The 20,053-nt window shown below is 37.0% G+C and overlaps 1 protein-coding gene across 1 annotated transcript in view; it reads left to right on the top strand.

Annotated features, from left to right (window-relative positions):
• The window catches only part of LOC107558967 (collagen alpha-1(XXV) chain), a 268,638-nt gene that overhangs the window by 144,632 nt on the left and 103,953 nt on the right, over positions 1 to 20,053 (top strand). The window contains exons 8-9 of the mRNA XM_016242681.1: positions 14,149 to 14,175; positions 18,529 to 18,573. Coding sequence (XP_016098167.1) covers positions 14,149 to 14,175; positions 18,529 to 18,573 — 72 coding nt within the window. The remainder of the gene's footprint in view (positions 1 to 14,148; positions 14,176 to 18,528; positions 18,574 to 20,053) is intronic.

Raw genomic sequence — 20,053 nt, 5'->3', positions numbered from 1 at the left:
TGTGTAAAATAGTATATCAGTCTGGCGAGTAAACAAAAAAATGTATTAGCCAATGGTGATTATATTGCCAAGGTGTGCGTAGAGGGTTGCACTGCGTTCAACAAGGCAGCCAAAACGAAGTAACAGCCCCAAAAGAAAAAGACACTGCTCCAGTCAGGCTTAGACTGGACTAGATCATTCGTTGCAATATGGCTAGTAACTAGGGCTGGACAATCATTTAATATCAATATATATGGCAATATTTTTTTTTTCAATAAAGGTGATATGATTTTTAAACACATTTACGATATTTTGATACACATTACCAGTGTTTCCCATACATTGATGTATTTGTGGCGTTTGACTTCGTTGAATAAACATGAGCACTGCACGTTTCAAAATCAAAACGCAGCGCAGGTGTTTTATATGAATGTCTTTGAAGGGAACCAACTGTCTTCAGAAAAGTTTCGATGGCATTTTCATTTTATCTGATAAAGAAGCGTTCATGAGCGCAGCGCTGCATTGTGTAAAGCCGTTACCGGGGAAACCACTGTTACTACTGCTCCAGAAGTGCCTCCTGCTGGCGGAGAATGAGTCCGTCTCCAGAAACATGTTTTTGTTGTTGCTCTCTTTTTGTTTTCAGCAGCAACTCTGAGCACTTTTTATGTTAGTTATCCTGGTTGAAGCACTTTTCTTTCAATCTATAAGAATAATCAGCCTATGTTCTAGTTTAAAGTTAAATATATTCATATTATTAAGGTGAGCCTGAGAGTCTTTTACATTTATTTGACAGTGATTTCAAATTTTTTTGTTTGTATGAAGACTAAATACAAATAAAGTGTGAACATTAATTTATTTGTGCAGTTTTTCCCCTAAAATTGTATATAGTTTTATAGGAGGAGGTTTCATAGACTTGGCAAATTCATTTTTCAGAAGTTTGTAGGTACAGATATCTGTTGTGGGCATTCTTGGCAGTTTGAGGCTTTTAAAAATATTGTTACCATCAATAGCTATCACTATCAAAACAAGAAGATAAACACACTCTTCAAGCTATCCCTGCAGCATTTAGGCAGGCATTTCCAACTGATTCAAACAGGGCAAAACAAATCACCGTAATAAATCATGATTAAAAATTTTTAAAAATCAAGGAAATTTCTCTGGCATTTCTTTCTTTTTGCTGTATTGAAAACATACCGAACCGTGACACCACTGCATCGTATCGAACCGAACCGTGAATTTTGTGAACCGTTACACCCCTAGTTACCAGAGTTGCCCATATACCACACCATGTTACAGCACAGTAGGGCTATTGCAAATAGAAACAATACTGTACTACATAGATGTTTCCTGTGGGCTCGATTTTTGAGTGGACTTGATGAGCATGAACGGTATATGAGTAGAGCACTCGACTGAGCGGAGCGCACACGCATAGAGTGGGATAATACCCAGAGCCTCACTCCACGTGAAAGTGAAACCTGAGCTGTGAACTAATTATCGGCATCAGAAATGGATATTATATAATGGATGCTTTTTTGAACATTTTAGAAACATTTTATTTTAAAAGCTTGTATTTAACCCATAACAGCCCATATTAGCCTATATGCCTGGCCTATATAATTTTAAAACACCGTGTCCTTGAATGCCACATGAGATTCATGATATAGGCCTATTTTAAAAATAGAGTGTTTAGAGTGTTAAAAAACGCAACCAATTAAGCAAACAAGAAGCATTGATGTACATTTTTTTTTTTTTTTTTTAAATCATATCGTAGCCTACTATTTCAAGGGAAGATCGGCAGCTGCGCTACAAAGCTGAGCAAACACTGAATTAAAGAGTCATTGCTATGGAAATTATACAACGTCTAGTCTAGCAGCACTGGTGTAAACTGGCAGGTAATACCATAGATATACTGTATATAGGTAGATGTCTCATTAGCGACTGTTTCGATGGGCCGCTATACTGTATGTAAGCCGTCCGCCATATTGTAACGGTCAACTTGATGTCATTCACCATAGTAATCACTGAATATTCGAAAGATGCCACAATCCTGCACAGAACGGCTCAACGGCTCTGTGAGAACCTACAGTATGGCGAATGATGTCAAGTTGACTGTTCCAAGATGGCGGCCACATCTATGTGCCTGGAGCTGTCGAATGGGGCATCTATACATATCTATGGGTAATACTACACTGGACGCAAATGACGCGACACGTTGCGTCAAAGCACACAGAACCCATTATAATCAGTGACTGTATCACTGAAAGCGCTCTAACAGTAATGGATGCAGATGCCGATGTTCTGTTACTACAGACAATAGTTACTAGAAAAATCGATATGGAAAGTTTGCTTTGAGGAATCCAGTGTAGAGACAGCATTAGGGCATTGCAGAACATTTTCTTTTGCAAGTAATAACTCATACATCTTTGGTGTAAACTCATCTAACCAAACGCCCCCCAAGAACACCTCTACGCCCCTTTTTCAAAAATTCAATTCAATTCAAGTTTATTTGTATAGTGCTTTTCACAATACAAATCGTTGCAAAGCAACTTCACAGCAAATTAAGTTTAATTTTAGTGGTAGCTTATCAGTGGTGACTGTCAGTTAATGTATATATGGCAGAAATGTATGGAAAAATCAATTAAAGACATAATCAAACAGACGATGAACACTATTAACAGCAATTATTATATGATGCAATCAAACTTATTGCAAAATGTGGTAGTTCTGTACTAAAATGTGCTTTGTGAATCGAAAAGCTTAATTTTTCGTTTTGGTTTATTATGACGAAAGTGTGAGTGTGTAGAAAACAAAATAAAAAAAATTAGAAAAACACCTGAAATTCGTTTATTATGCCCAGGAGTTTAAATATACGTATAAAAATATAAATATTTTTCCATTTTGAAGACAAAAACAAGAAAATGAATTATACGAAGGGTCCGTGTCGAACAATCAGGGTATCTTCCGATCATTCATTTTTTTTATTTAATATTGAAATCTGAAAAATTAAAAAACGGCACATTTTTCTTTTTCATTTGTCTAAACAAAACGAAAAATCAAGAATTTAGCTTCATTTTTCGTTTTTACGTTCAGGGATAGAAAACGAATAAGCAACTTGAATATTCGGTCTCTACATGTGGGTGGGAATGAAACGCCCCTCTCCGCTGATTGGTCAACCAAACATTTAAAAGTCCTACAAAAACATAATAAGAGTCCACCGCTTCTATGAATTCTTAACGTGTTTATTTCTACTACATTTTATCTCTTTCTCTTCATCAAACAGCCAGATTAACAAATGGCTTGACACAAACCGCATCGCCTAGACAGAGCTTTCTTATGTGTAGGCATAAATTCTGCAACCTACCCGTGAAATATTAGTTTATTTAATAAATATTAATTTACTTTGCACCTGCACTCACAACTACCTACTAGCCTACATTTTTTGCACACCGCCTGAATTATTATAGCTAACCACCTATTAAAATCTGTGTGGCAAATCTGCGCGATGCACTGCAGCGTGGGAAGAATGTATTTTAGACAAGTGCAGACCACTATTAATTTATGTGAACATAGGTAGTTTTAGACAATAAACAGAGTTTATTTAATTAATATTGAGTATTGGCCAGCTAACTGATGGCATACAAAATACCCTGATTAAGTACTCCGCTATTGATTCTTAACATGTTTATTTCTACTACATTTTATCTCTTTCTCTTCATCAAACAGACAGATTAATGAATGGTTTGACACAAACCGTACCGAGGCAGTTCCTTTGGTCCTTTGGCACACCACCTGATCTATTATAGCTAACTATCAGAATCTGTGTGGCAAAGCTGCACAACACACTGCAGCGCGGGGAGAATGTATTGTAGTGAAGCACAGACCACTATCAATTTATGTGAACATACAGTCATAACTTTTGTGTTAGACAATACGCTGCGTTTTAGACAAAGGAGGAACTTAAATAATATGACAGATATGAAAAGAAATGACTTTGTGTAATTTATCTTCACAGCACATCTATATTTTTTTTCTTTTTTGAGTTTTATTCATAGAGCACTTTCTAGAAATTTAGGAAATCATATGTTGTTATCCCACTGGCATGGGACTATTTGTTCGTCAGAGTGCTTGTTTCAGTAATTGAATTTAGTGAAATGTGAATTTGACATCATGATTTGAAGGTGAACTTGTTTGAGTTATTAGAACATATCCAAACTCTGAAATAACACTTCGAACAATAAGCCAGTGTCATCAGTGTCAGAAATTAACTTTCCCATAAGTGGCAACTGATTTTCAGTTTTTTTTTTTACGTTTTACCTTTTATATGTCATCTTTAATGTTAAATTCTTACATCAAATAAATTAGAATAATATGTCAATAGGCTGTTACCAATTAAATCAGTATTCAGTGATATAGAACCTGCATCTGAAGATGCTTTTAGATGTATTAAGTTTAATGCTGATCAGACGGCTGTACATGCATTTGCACAGCAATAATAAATGTATAATGAAATGAGATTAATGTTTTATACAACATTTTTAATACAGAAATATGAATAAAATGAAATGATACTTGAATTATGAAAGTAATATCGCCACTAGGTGGCGGTAAGTCACTGTGTTAATAAAGGAGCCTTCGTTCAAAATGCTTCATTCATTCATTTGGGAATAAAATCGGCTGTCTATAATAATTGGTAGTTGCATTGTTGTCTATAATAATGGGTTTTTCAAAGACTCTGATTCATTCAGGAATGATTCAGCACTCTATAATGTGCCTGCTGCGAGTCAGTCACACAACGGTTCTGTGACTTTGGTTTAGTAGGCAGAAAAAATAACGATTTTGTATGCCATCAGTTAGCTGGCCAATACTCAATATTAATTAAATAAACTCAGTTTATTGTCTAAAACTACGTATGTTCACATAAATTAATAGTGGTCTGCGCTTGTCTACAATACATTCTTATGCGTTTCATTCCCGCCCACATGTAGAGATCGAATATTCAAGTTGCTTATTCGTTTTCTACCCCTGAACGTAAAAACGAAAAATGATGCCAAATTCTTGATTTTTCGTTTTGTTTGAACAAATTTTTTTATTTTTTTTATTTTTCAGATTTCAATATTAAATTTAAAAAACTAATGATCGGAAGATACCCTGATTTACACGGACCATGGGGGCAGGTAATTCACAAAATGTCTTGTTCAGACTTGTAACAAAAAAGCAATTGAAAAAAGGGCATATAATTCTAATTATTATTTTATTTTATTTAATTTTTTAATTTTAGGAGATTGAATAGCTTTTGCGTCTTTTGCAATTTGTGAACAATAAGAAAGAAATGTTTTAGTAGCGAATCAGTTCAAAATGTCTTTCTAAATATGAAGAAATGTGTTTCAGAAATGTGATTCAGTGATTCCTGCATCATCAATTTTCATCAATGACATGGCAAAAAAAAGAGCCAAAAAGAGCATGAATACAAATCTAAAGATACTGAATGTCATGAAAAGACTGAAAAGTGTCAAGATAACAGTAGCTGATTCAAGACCAGACCTGCTCATAAGTATGAGGTTTTATTTATTTATTTACTTATTTATTTATACTGTCATGTCCATGGCTTATGATTGTAGATGTGGATGTTTGCATCCTTGTGTAAGAAGTCACATAATTCTCTTTAGAGAGGTGCGCTGAATAGACCACATTGTGTTCTGTTATTTATAGGGAGATATGGGTACGCCAGGATTAGATGGAATCCCTGGTGTTAAGGTTTGTAGTACATGTCGTGCACGATTTCATTAGATCACAAGATCAGTTTCATATCTTACAGAAAAATATTCATCCTCATTACAAGTTCCATTGCGACTTATATTAAAAAGGGTCTTATATTAAAGAATAATAATAATAAAATATTAAAATAAAAATAAATAGATTATCTAATTATTGGAAATGATCTTTTATTGGATTATCACATCCTTTACAGTTTTTCTCAATCGATTTGACTCTTTTCTTCAATGCAATATACTTGTTCTCAAAACAATTAGTACAGCCATCCAAACACAGAATTATCTTAACCAAACAGTTCAACTTTACTGCAAAATGAGGCACTGCATTTTTTTCTAGTAATGCATTTATTAAAAGGAAATATTAACATCAAATCTATAGGTATGTTCTCTATTCATTATAAAACACATTCAGCTGTAGATGCACAAATATGCTAATGCATCAACAGGGAGTTTTTGTCTCTCATAGTTGAGGTATACCTATGATGAAAATTACAGGCCTCTCTCATCTTTTTAAGTGGGAGAACTTGCACAATTGGTGGCTGACTAAATACTTTTTTGCCCCACTGTATATATATATTGTATATCTAAACGAAATTAAAATTGTTATCCAATACCTGCTATCTATCACCCATGAGAAAAAACCAATTGTCCCTTTAAACTTAAAATCTTTTTGTGCCACCTTTAGCAGCAAGAACTGCAAACAAACCTTTTCTGATAACTACAGATCAGGGCCCGGTTGCATGAAAGCCCTCAAGCTAAGAAATCCCTTAGTTATAAGGTTAAGGGAACCCTTAGTGAAACTTGGGTTGCAAGAAAAATCCTAAGGGTCAACTTAAGGAACCTTAAGGCTGTCATTAAGTATTCCCCTTAATTATCAAAGTGTTCCCTTAAGCGTTGCTACAAAGTCCTTAGTAACCATTTCACCTTAATAAATTTTAGGGACCAAAACAGCTCCCTCAAGTTATCTTAAACTCAGTATCTGCAGGATTTTTAAACTCAAATGTAAGTCTTAATATATTTTTTAAGACCTGCACAAATAAAATATCATATGAGCACAGTAGGGCAATGACTATGGTAACATATTAAACTGTAAAATGACTGTAAAAAGCATGACTTACAATTTTTCACAAAACAAAAAGTTTAATTTTTTTTTTAAGAAAATGGATGAGTTGTATCAATTATTATATTAATTTAAACAATTATTATGAATCAATTATTACATTAATTAAATAACAATATAAATGTAATGTATGTCTTAATTGTTTAGATTTTTATAATGCATTATCTTCTTGTCGATCCACCTGTTCACATTTACAACCCTGCGTGTTTGCAGCGTAAATTTTCACATTTGGTAAATTTTCCATCATTAGTCAGCAGGAGGCGATTTAACTGCAGAAACAAAGCGGTTTCCTTGGTAACGACTGTACACAAAGCAGCGCAGAAATGGGCAGCGCTTGTTTATTTAATGTCTGTTTGTGTTTTAGTTAGGTTAGGTTTGTATTTCGATATGTTCTGTTTATTGTCATAGATATATACATATCTATGTTTATTGTGAGATGTGGTAACTATAGTAACCGCAGTGCCCATTGCTGTATGTGGTCAGAAACTACCGTGAAACGCTTAGTATAAACACTTAGGTAAGGGTGACAGTTAAGACGTTTGTTGCAACGCTCCTAAAGAAATCCCTTAACTCTGGGAATTTTTTTCCCCTCAAGGATACTCCTAAGTCAAATTACTCAAGGACTTTCATGCAACCGGGCCCAGACATTTACAGCAGTGGTGGATATATGACACTGACATAATTTTCATAATTTCAGCTCTGTATGCCACTAGAACAGAATTAAAAATAAAACAATCAAGATGAAATTGAAGTGCAGAGTTTAAGCTTTAATTTAAGGGGTTGAACAAAAATGTAACATGAAATGCTTAGGAATTACAACCATTTTTATACACAGTCCCTACATTTTCAGGGGCTCAAATGTAATTGGACAAATAAATATAATCATAAATACACTGAACAAAATTATAAACTCAACACTTTTGTTTTTCATGAGCTGAACTCAAAGATCTAAGACTTTTTCTATGTACACAAAAGGCCTATTTCTCTCAAATATTATTCACAAATCTGTCTAAATCTGTGTTAGTGAGCACTTCTCCTTTGCTAAAATAATCCATCCACCTCACAGGTGTGGCATATCAAGATGCTGATTAGACAGCATGATTATTGCACAGGTGTGCCTTAGGCTGGCCACAATGAAAGGCCACTCTAAAATGTGCAGTTTTATCACACAGCACAATGCCACAGATGTCACAAGTTTTGAGGGAGCGTGCAATTGGAATGCGGACTGCAGGAATGTCCACCAGAGCTGTTGCCCGTGAATTGAATGTTCATTTCTCTACCATAAGACGTCTCCAAAGGCGTTTCAGAGAATTTGGCAGTACATCCAACCGGCCTCACAACCGCAGACCACGTGTAACCACACCAGCCCAAGACCTCCACATCCAGCATCTTCACCTCCAAGATCGGCTGAGACCAGCCACCCGGACAGCTGCTGCAACAATCGGTTTGCATATCCAAAGAATTTCTGCACAAACTGTCAGAAACCGTCTCAGGGAAGCTCATCTGCATGCTCGATGTCTTCATCGGGGTCTCGACGTGACTGCAGTTCGTCGTCGTAACCGACTTGAGTGGGCAAATGCTCACATTCGATGGCGTCTAGCAATTTGGTGAGGTGTTCTCTTCACGGATGAATCCCGGTTTTCTCTGTACAGGGGAGATGGCAGACAGCGTGTATGGTGTCAATCTTGGCAAAGGAGAAGTGCTCACTAACACAGATTTAGACAGATTTGTGAATAATATTTGAGAGAAATACTTTGGATCATGAGCTGTCCCAGGCCTCTCCATACTTTTTTCTTCCAGTCATTCTGGTACAGGTTGATCTTAAATTCAGCCAAACAAAAAATGCATTTCCAGAAGTTTAGATGTTTTTTGGCAAAGCTTGTTCCACAGTGTCGGGCCGGCCACTTCAAAGGCTCAGTTACCCCTCGATTTTAGCCGGATTTTGGGTATCTGAAGGAGGGGCTTATCTTTGGATCTAAGGCCTCTGGTGGGAGAGTAGGGGTGAAGTTGATCGGACGTAGATTCCGTACTTGGGGAGAGATTAATTGATTTAAAGGTGATTTATTGGTCTGAAGTCAAAAACAATGACTTCTGTTTTGTCTGAGTTCAGAAAAAGAAAATTATTGGCAAGCCAAGCTTTCACATCCTCAAGACATGCTGTTAAGTTGCCTAGAGAACTCTTATTTTTCCTAGACACAGGCATATAAATTTGCATATCATCGGCATAGCAATGAAATGAGACATTATGTTTGTTTCCTAAAAATGGAACCCAAAGGGAGAAGATGGAGAGAGAAAAAGGACAGGAGCTAAAACAGAGCCTTGAGGCACACCACAGGATAGATTGCGAAGAGAAGAAGAAAAACGTCCTATTTTTACAGAGAAAAGTCTATTGGTTAGAAAAGATTTAACCCAACTTAAAACCTTTTTGGTAAAAACAATTTTTTTCCAATATCTTAGAAATAAATGGCAAAATGGAGATCGGACGAAAATGTTATTAAATAGAGGCATCAAGTGAGGTTTTCTTTAGTACAGGTGTAACAGTGGCAATTTTCAAACTAGAAGGTACAGCTCCTTCAAGCAAAAATGTGTTATTAGCGACACCAGCCCAGGGCCGACAGTCTCAGATATTTGTGTAGCATCTGGAACACTCCAACACACAATATATATTTTGTTAGCTAGATTTCACAAATACTTTGTAACACCCTAGGACGCCGAACAAGACCCTGGTCTCATGGTAACCCGATACATTTACAACCTTGTGGAATGCGAGCCGGCTCTCATTCTGCTTTCTCCAGAAACAAAGGGACACAAATGCACAGGAGAAATGGACTTTTCTACTAATTAATTCATAGGAAAACCTTCTGTGAATGAACACCCATTTTCTTCAGGCCATTGTGTATATTATTGCTGTGTTGTATTTAATCTGTTGTATTATAGACTATTTTTATTCATGCTTACGATAAACCACTCATTCATATAAGTAACTATTTCATGTCTAGTATCTATGAATTCGCCTTCTTATGATCGAAACAAGTGTGTATATTATATGCTGATACCGTACATAGGCAATATATATTAGGGCCCTGAGAATCGTTAATAATTTCGATTTAAGTCCATTTGCAAATTACCATGCTTAGAGAACAAAGGGGTCGTAAACCCTCCAGCAATTGCCACCTCCCGCTCGGAAATTCTATTTTGCTCATTGGACAAGCCCATCTTGAAAGGCGGAGATCTTCTCCGACCTTAAAGGCCCGGCTCCAGGGACCCGCTCTGTTCGGTGGTTCAGTGAGATGCTAAGATGAAGATGTGAGAAACGCTCCAGGATACCAAAGCTCGTGCCAGGCTCCGGCCTAGTCCTTTTCATTCATCAAGTGATTCTGACTCAAACTAGCTCTTTTTCATCAACCAACTTCAGCAAGATCTTGGGGCCTTAAGATTGCATCAGGAATCTTTTTCAGACATACGCAAGTATCAAACTTAGTCGATTTAATTGATGCATTAAGTATCAGTTACACCTTTTTACACGGTTTGTTTGAACTAAGAATCTGACGTTTTCCCTCAGGTTTTAGATCTGCTGAATATGCAAAATGGTTCCATAAATGTCATTCCTTATGTCTCTTTCTTTAGTGCTAAACTTTAACCCTTTCCTATACCAACTGTATGTGTGTGTGTGTGTATGTGTATGTTAGACCGGCTTAATGTGTTTATGTAGTATGTTAGACTAGTTTAAGTGTTTATGTAGTTAATAAAACCTTACTTGTATCACACTTGACGTGTTCATTGTTTACTCATAACCGGAGTCAATAATCATGCAGATTTACGTTACAAACTTATAGAATTGTAAAGTAAGAAAGTTATTTCCTTTAACCAGGAAATTAACGTTCTTAGAATTGACAAGACGGTTGACCCTGAGTGGTCAGCTAAATATCTACAGTGGATCTAAAATATTAATAATTAATCATAATTAGTTATGGTTAATTATTTATATTTCCCCATGAGCTGATTCGCTACATTTGTCTCAAATAGTAAGGATGTATTGTGTCATGTGAACTAAAGGAGGGTTTAAGTTTAAGCATTACTTCCTTTACAAAATGTAGAGAGACAGGATTGAAAGAAGTCCACAGGACAAGTGTAAGTCATCTCTGTTGGGATTTCCTGATCGGAGACCAGAATCTGGGCCCTCAGACTTGAAGCTTTATTGCCAAAATATCTAGAGAAATCCTCACAAAGTGCCAAAGACAGGCAGTGAAGAGAAATTACAGGGGGTTTAGAACGGAGTTGATAACAGAAAAAATAGTTTTTGGGGTGTGGTGATGTTTCTCAATTAGTTTAGAAACATAAGAAGCCTTGTCTTTCTTAACAGCATACTGATATGACGATAGGCAATTCTTTAAGATCTCATAAGAAATCTGTAATTTGTCCTTTTTCCACTTCCTTTCTGCTTTTCTGCATGACTGTCTGAAGGAACGAATACTATGATCAACCCATGGCACCGACTTAGATGTAGATTTTGGCTTAAAGAGCTTAAAAGGTGTAAGGTTTAAAATATCTGTCCATGCAGTATTTAAAACAATAAAATTATTTACAGCATCAAGATCTAGGACAAGTGTAAGTCATCTCTGTTGGGATTTCCTGATCGGAGACCAGAATCTGGGCCCTCAGACTTGAAGCTTTATTGCCAAAATATCTAGAGAAATCCTCACAAAGTGCCAAAGACAGGCAGTGAAGAGAAATTACAGGGGGTTTAGAACGGAGTTGATAACAGAAAAAATAGTTTTTGGGGTGTGGTGATGTTTCTCAATTAGTTTAGAAACATAAGAAGCCTTGTCTTTCTTAACAGCATACTGATATGACGATAGGCAATTCTTTAAGATCTCATAAGAAATCTGTAATTTGTCCTTTTTCCACTTCCTTTCTGCTTTTCTGCATGACTGTCTGAAGGAACGAATACTATGATCAACCCATGGCACCGACTTAGATGTAGATTTTGGCTTAAAGAGCTTAAAAGGTGTAAGGTTTAAAATATCTGTCCATGCAGTATTTAAAACAATAAAATGATTTACAGCATCAAGATCAGATAATAGAGACTCTAATGATAAAAGAGGGTTGACCTCAATATAGAGCTTGACAAAATCCTTACAAAAATGATGCAAATGTTCACGGGCTTGTGTACCATCAGATGCAGGTGTAAGAGAAGGTAGTGGGAGGGACAATTTAAATAAAACAGGAAAATGATCAGAGATGACAGAATCAACTACTTCAACATCAGTTACCGATAGACCATGTGACAAAATTAGGTCCAAAATATGTCCATGAGTATGTGTAGGATGATTAACCCACTGCAGCAGGTTAAAAGAGTCAATGATGTTTAAAAACTAAGGAGTTAGCTGCTTAGAGGGGCAACATACATGGACGTTAAAGTCACCTAAAATAAAGATGCGATCGTGTTTGTTTAGTGATCAAATCCCCTACAAACTCTGAAAACTCTACTATGAAGTCTTTGATTAAATGTGGTGGCCGATAGATCAAAGCTAAGACCACACTTGTGAAGGTTGCGGAAGATAACTGTCGGCATCGAGGTCTGAAAGAATCTTTAGCAATGATAGCTAGCCCGCCGCCTCTGCCTGATGATCACGGAGCGTTGTAAAAGTGGTAGTTATCTGGAACAAGTTCAGAATATGGACTGAGGTCCCCTACCTTCACCCAGGTCTCGGTGATAAACAGAAAATCCAGGTTGTGAGCAGTAGTAAAAATCGTTCAGGATGTACGTCTTGTTCACCAAAGAGCAAGCGTTTATCAGCGCAATTTTTGGGGAGCGTAGAATGGTGCGCGAAGCAGATGCTTTGCTGAGGACAGAGGTTTGCAGTATTGCGCCCTCACGGCGCGGCCAGATAATAATCCGAAAGTGGAGATATTCCGCTTGAGCCAAAGAGACCGGAGAAGCAGGAGCAGAGGCAGGGGGGTCCGTCACAATTGACCTGAGCTCCAGTGCCATAAAGCAGTCCAACACCATAGCCCGTGACCGAGGCAGAGAACTGAGTACAGCCAGAGAACCAGTTCTCATGAAGGTCTTTATTCTGACAATCACACCCCCACGTTTCCCGCGTCTTCTCTGACGCTTTCTTGGAGTAGTGTCCAGAGGTATTCGCTGGAGGAAGGCCGGGACGTCCCGTAAGAGAGTCCCATGTGTGTGGTCGGTGAATGGTACATAAATGTTTGTGATTTGTATAAAACCTTTTTTCAGATATTTTAAAGTTTTGGTTGGTTGTATTAACTGTGAAAACATTTGAAAAAATTATTTGCATGATTTGTAATTTGTATGAAATTTCCTGACCACTGAGCTCACTGTGTTAACTGTTTTGAAAACAGTGACCTGAGTTTGGAGAAATGTGTCAAATCGACTGAGAAAAACTGTAATATAAAATGCAGATCATTTGTCATCATATGTTATTTGATCTTTATATTGCGGGGCTGTCAACCTGATTGGTTGATGAACGTTCAAAGCTGTTCAGTTATTTTCCAGCAAACACACAGCTACAAGTAGTGCCAGGTCTGACATTATTAGTAGCGGCGAAAACGTGGTTTTTAAAGTAGTTAAACTTACAGTTTCACTATTAGTAGAGACACTGTAGTTAGTAGAGAGATATTGACAGACACACAGACTCATGTACAATAATTCACACAGGCTTAATCTCGCACTCTCTCTAATAATTGCATTAGTGTGCATACCATTGACAGTTATTATTATTAGTTCTAAAATATCATTTTGGAATTGGCAACAGAGTCTTTGGATGAGATGCATAAGAAAGTAGTTCTACACAAAAGAGTGTTTTATGGACAAAAACTGGATGAATATCTTGAAATAAAACATCTGAACAATGACTTTAAGTGTGGTAACCGTGGTATAAATGGAATAATTGACTCTGCACGTGGTCACATCACCACCTTTCAATAATTCAACTGCCCATCATCAGTTATTCCTTATAGAAAAAGTGAGACATTCATCTCTAGATGATTTGTTGTGTTTTCAGTGTATGTATTAGGCCTGCATGTCTGGGAGTGAGTAAGTTTTTTTTTTAAATGGATGCATTCCCTGTTCATTACATCAGAGGTTGTGTAAAATGGGCATCTATAACATGAGTCTCATATCTTAATTGAAAATGAATTTAACTCCAGAAGTAATCTGGCCAAGCTGTGTAGTATTTAGCTTTAGTATGCCTTGATGATTGAGTTTATAACCTTTTTATATTTACCACTGCTTAATTTTCTTTCCATCAGGGTGACAGAGGTGAACGGGGTGAAAAGGTAAAACGTTTTCCCTCTCAAAGTTATCGAATAATTTTTTTCTGTGGTGTTTTGTTTTGCACGCTTTTGAATCGTTTATTGTTTTGGGATTAGCCTAATTCTGTTGTTTAAATATATGGATGCAAGGGTGTATTTTTGATTTGAACATTGGGGGGGTTGAAGTCTGAACTGTTTTACCAGAGTCCCAGGTCATGCTCACTCATAAGGTTTATTTATTTGTTTGTTTGCTTATATATTATTTTGTGAAATGGTATTTTGTGCTATCATCTATGCAAAGTTGGTAAATAACATAACTGCAATAAAGTAACATCATGGTTAACAATTACTTGTTTACATAGGATATACTGTATATATATATAGGAATAGTTACACACAGGGGCGTCGCTAGTGGGGGGAAAAGGGTGACAGAGTGCATAGGGTGACAGAGTGGGGGCCCGCGATCACCTACTAGATGATTTGTTGTGTTTTCAGTGTATGTATTAGATTCCATCGGGAGCACCGGGACATTCCATTTGAGTAGTGGCCCGATCGCCGAAATGAGGCAGACCTCCCCAATATTAGGTGCTGTTTTTAAATTACAGCACATGCGAAACCGCATAAAGCAAATACTCCGACGGTTTGAAGCAGCGCTACCCGATGCATCCGCCAGCCGTGCGTCAAAGCAGAGCGGGATCAGTCACCCGCACAGTGCTGACGAACGTGTGCCGCGCTTCTGCCACGATTTATAAGCGATAAACAGCGCAAGTCACTTGATCCATTCAGATGTGACACAGAATTGTTATACAGTCGTGTGATATGAGAACATTAAAGGTTCTAGTGATGCTGGCTGTAAACAGCCACGACAATTAGATATAATGGAAAACACCAATAGGCTTGTCAATTCAGCACCACAGTAATTTAACTTGAAGTTATTTAAGGGGTCATATGATGGTGCTAAAAAGAACATTATTTTGTGTATTTGGTGTAATGAAATGTGTTTATGCGGTTTAAGGTAAAAAAAAACATTATTTTCCACATACTGTACATTATTGTTTCTCCTCTATGCCCTGCCTTTCCAAAACGTGTAGATTTTTAAAAAGCTCATCAGTCTGAAAAGCGAGGTGTGCTCTGATTGGCCAGCTATTCAGTGCGTTGTGATTGGCCGAATACCTGAAGCATGAGACGGAAATGTTACGCTTCTTACCATATTGTGATGCCGTGTCCCGGAGCGACGAGACAAAAACATTAAAAAAAACATTATAAACTAGGCATTTGTTGCATCCAGTGGGGACATAATTACGGATTATAATGACTTGTAGTGTCTTTTTATGCGTTGCGTCGCACCACGTAAACATAAAACCATGTCTGCATTTTTGATCGGAGAAATTACAAACAACAAGCGCTACTCTACACTGCTCAAAACTCGCGTTTGAATCATCAGTGGCAAATTCTTTAAATATGAAAACTTACTTACAGTCTGTAAGTCTGTTCATCTCAACATCATGACATTCCAAACCTGTATGAATTGCTTTCTTCTGTGGAACATAATTTGAGAAATTCAAGACATTTTTGTCCAAACAGTAGAAATCAAGAGTAACCAAATGGATTTGGTAACATTCTACAAAATCTTCTTTTGTGTTCAACAGAAGAAAGTCGTTTGGAACGACATGAGGGTGAGGAAATGATGGCAGAATTTATTAGCAGTAACTTTCCAGCAGTCTAGTTCAAAATCAATGCTTTACTGTCAAGTGTTTTTATATGTGACAAAAAGCATTATTAAGTTTGTTGCATTTGTCGTGAATTCAGTAATATCTCTCAGTATTCGTTTCTGGCCTGTTTTATTTATTTATTTACTCCAACTGAAGGCCCTATGACCCATCAAAACATTCAAGGGGGAATTTATAGGCCGGATGGGCTCGAATTGTCCTGGGCCAAATTTTAACCCCAATCCAGCCCCCACCCCTGAAAGTTATTTTACATTTTACGATCGCAACTCATACCCCATACCCCCCCACTGAACGTGATTTTGAGGGGGGCCCATAGCAAATTTAGTGCACAGGGCCCAGAATTCCTAGCGACGGCCCTGTATATATATATATATCCTGGGGGATGGGGGAGTTCCCCCTCCGTACAGATCGCATTCCGCGTTCCCCTCGGTAAATCGCGTTCCGTGGGGGGGTTCCCCTCGGTAGAAATCGCAATTGTTTCCCCCTTGGGGGCCCCCCTCCATCGTCAGACCCTTAGAATCGTCCTCCCCCCCCCCCCCTTTACGGCACCCCTGGCTTGAAATGTTATCACACTTCGAGCACGCTGGTGTACGCACACAGAGTTTACTGGGATTCACGCGCCACTCATGAACTGCGCTTCAGTCATATTTTGCTGATAACTGTTCCGTTCGGTTCGTAAGTAAAGTTACGCTGATAAAGGCTTTTTTTAAATATGAATTAATAGCCTGATTCTAGGTTTCCATTAACCATGATATAAATATTGGGGGGGGTTGTACTTGCTAGTTTTGGTTATTGAACTACGCCCCTGTGATAGGATATGTGCATATATGTGCTGTTAGAACAATATAATGTTACACTCAATGCCTGCATTATTAAAGTCAGTGCTGAAGCTCTGGAAGAGTAAAACTTTGAAAACTGTTAAAGGTTGAAGTGCTCACTTGACCTCCGCATCTGCTTCCTTGGCAGATGATAGACAACTGTGAACAACGAACATTTTAAAATTGATTAGACCTTGTGAAGTATCTCAAGATGAAATCTGAATCTTTTTCCAGTAAATTGGTGGAAAATGCAATCAGGCTATGATTAGATGGCTTATGTGAATTCTGAACAAAGAAATAGCACTCTGCAACTTCTCATCTGACATATTAGATGAATGTGAGTAAAAAGAGCAAATGCAGGATTGAAGACAAAGGGAATTCGAATTAGAGTGTTCCAATTACACTTTCTCTAATTTTATGCACTGTGATGCGTGTCTTCAAAGATTATTTCTTAAATGACTTTCACAGACAGACAAATGTACAAGACATAGTATTAGAATGTTTAGGCTACTTGTCAGAAGCTCTTTATTCTCAGTGAAAGTTCATTCATTTTAAGGATGGTAACCCTGGTACTGCTCAAGAGCACAGTGTTAATAAAGCTGTTCAGTGTGCAATGGCCTTTACTCTTTATGCCTTGGATCACTACTAATTAGGATTATATCTTGACGTTGTTGGCAAACTTATCCTTAACCACAGGCTTCCACCAATATTTCCTTTTGAAATTGCTAATTTAGACCGATTTTTGACCATTTCATCTTAATGTGTCAAACACCCAGACAGTTTCATACAGATCAAATGTAGACTCCATCCCACTATAGACTTGCAGATTTTTCAAATCCAGACTTTCCCGTGGAAATTAAAAGAGTGCTATCACCACTACCACTTCATTGCAGAAATGACCATTTTACTTGGGCTACAATCAGATTTGACAGATTCATTCTTTGCATAATATTTTTAAACTCACCTTTACTGTCTTTGCTTTTTAATAGATCTACCCTTAAAGCAACTGCATGTTTATTTAATGTATTTTTGTGACTTTCGAATCCCCTACAGTTAAGTGAGTGGAATTCACAGTCATAAATATATCACTGTCATAATTACAGTAGACGTGTGCATTTGTTGACAAATTATTTCAAAAGTTAAGAACCATGTTGACTTATAAGGTGAGCACTATTACAACCACACCAAAAAGAACAGCATAGGGAGGACAGAAATGTTTAGTTCTGTTAAAAATAATGGAGAAAACAAAAAAAGTTTAATCGTTTAAAGTGCAGTGTTTGTGTGTAATCAAATTACACAATAGACCACATTACTCATATACATTTGAAAGTATAGACTATGACAATCTGGCAGACATAGGTTTTCAAGGTTGCAAACTTTCAAAGCATACCTGCCATGAGATTTATTTATTTGCATGCTATCCTTAGATGGGACTGTTAGATGACTTTTGACATCCCGGACAAACTACAAAACTGTGTGAGGTACAGATGACATGATAATGTTAGAAAAGAGCCATGTATGTATGTTTACAGCTGTAAAAAGCATGAAATTTAGTGATAGGAGAGTAGCATGCTAAGCTAACATAACCTTGGTTGAAATCGTATTCCGGGGATGGACACGCCCAATAGCCCTCTCCCCACGGCCAGCCACTAGCTCTTGTTTTAAATACAGTAAATTAACTTCTGATTCATCTTTTAACCAAAGAGAGTTATTTTTATCTGTAATTTTATATTTTACCATAAAACAACAGTTCAATGAGGCAACACTGCTTGTGTTCAGTATGTATTCAAATAATAAAAAATGTGCTTTTTCTGTGCTTTTTCTGACAGGGAGACATGGGAGAGGAGGGGCCAAAAGGTGACCCTGGAGAGAAGGTCAGCCTACACTTATATACAAATTTAAAAGAGAATAACATGATTAACTGTAACATAATTAAATGGTATGTCAGTGTGCACTATGATATTGTGAAATTGCTACTCATAGGACATCATTTCTGCACTGTGGACTGTGAAAATATATTTATTTAAATTATATAATTATAATTATTAAAACTATATTATTAAATAAAAAGCAGAATAATTATTATTATTAATATCATTACGTAATTTCACTGTAAAAAATTGGCAGCTACGGCTGCCAAACAAAAAACATAAAGTTAAATATCTTAATTGAAATAAAGTGCAAAAACAATAATTTTACAGAAATTTGCATTAAAGGTTTTACAGAAAAAAAGTGTTATTTTACAGATTTTTCCTGGGTTCAATTATGATATTTTACTTTAATTTGACGGTTTTTGTTTGGCAGCTATAGCTGCCAGTCATTTACTATTTTTACGGGGTCTCGGTACGGTTGTTTGGTCCGCACCCGAGTGCGCTTGTTGTATTCACACCTGCCAAAAAGGTCTGCACCAAGAGGGGAAATGAACTTGAGTTCGATTCAATCGAACCAAACAAGACAGGTGTGAATACACCCTAAATATATTCAACTTAAAGGAAAAGTTCACTTCCAGAATGAATATTTCCTGATAACAGCACTGTAGCTTCGCAGGCAGGTTTCGTGAAGCATCTTGGAGACGTTGCCACAGTTCTTCTGGATTTAGTTTGTCTCAGTTTGTTCTGTTTCTTCATGTCATTCCAGACAGACTGGATGATGATCAGATCAGCTGATCACCTGCTGTCAGAGAAAAATCTCACTGGATTATTACACTTAATGGCAAAATGAATGTTTGGACATGTAAACTGATATTTTCTACTGACACATTACAGCAAAAGATGGAAATAACTGACTTAAAACCATTTTTTAACTGCTGAAAATACTAGTGTTCTAATAATTTTGAGCACCACTGTAGCTCTGATAATATATGTAAACAAACATATGTATTTTAATTCTGAATTCTAGCTATATTAGTGTGAAAATAAGTAAAACCAAAACATACAACAAAAGGTCCATGACTCTGCTCCATAAGTGACAGACACAGCAGATAAAGAGCAGTCCTCCTCCAAATTGCCAGTAATCAGCTGGATCAGCTGGGGGTAAAAAAAAGAAAAAAAGATTGTGAGAAGACACCTGTTTTATCTGGGATTAAAACTAACTAAAAACATGGAAGAAAAATACTGTGAACATTCCTTTAAAAATAAATGAATGTTAGTATGTCTTAATGTTAGACATGAATACTCACTTCCTCTGAAGATCATGTGGTAGAAGATTTTCTTTCCCAAAACTTCTGGATCATGAGGGGGAAGCACACACACAAACAAATTAATATCAATTTGTTTAATAAAACACTACCTACTTACTGACAGAGACATGGGCTTGCAAACATGTACTCACCAGCTCCATACAAAATCTTCACAG

Source organism: Sinocyclocheilus grahami, unplaced genomic scaffold (assembly GCF_001515645.1).
Source record: "Sinocyclocheilus grahami isolate Dianchi unplaced genomic scaffold, SAMN03320097.WGS_v1.1 scaffold668.1, whole genome shotgun sequence".
NCBI lineage: Eukaryota > Metazoa > Chordata > Actinopteri > Cypriniformes > Cyprinidae > Sinocyclocheilus > Sinocyclocheilus grahami.
This window is presented reverse-complemented; position numbering and strand designations above follow the sequence as displayed.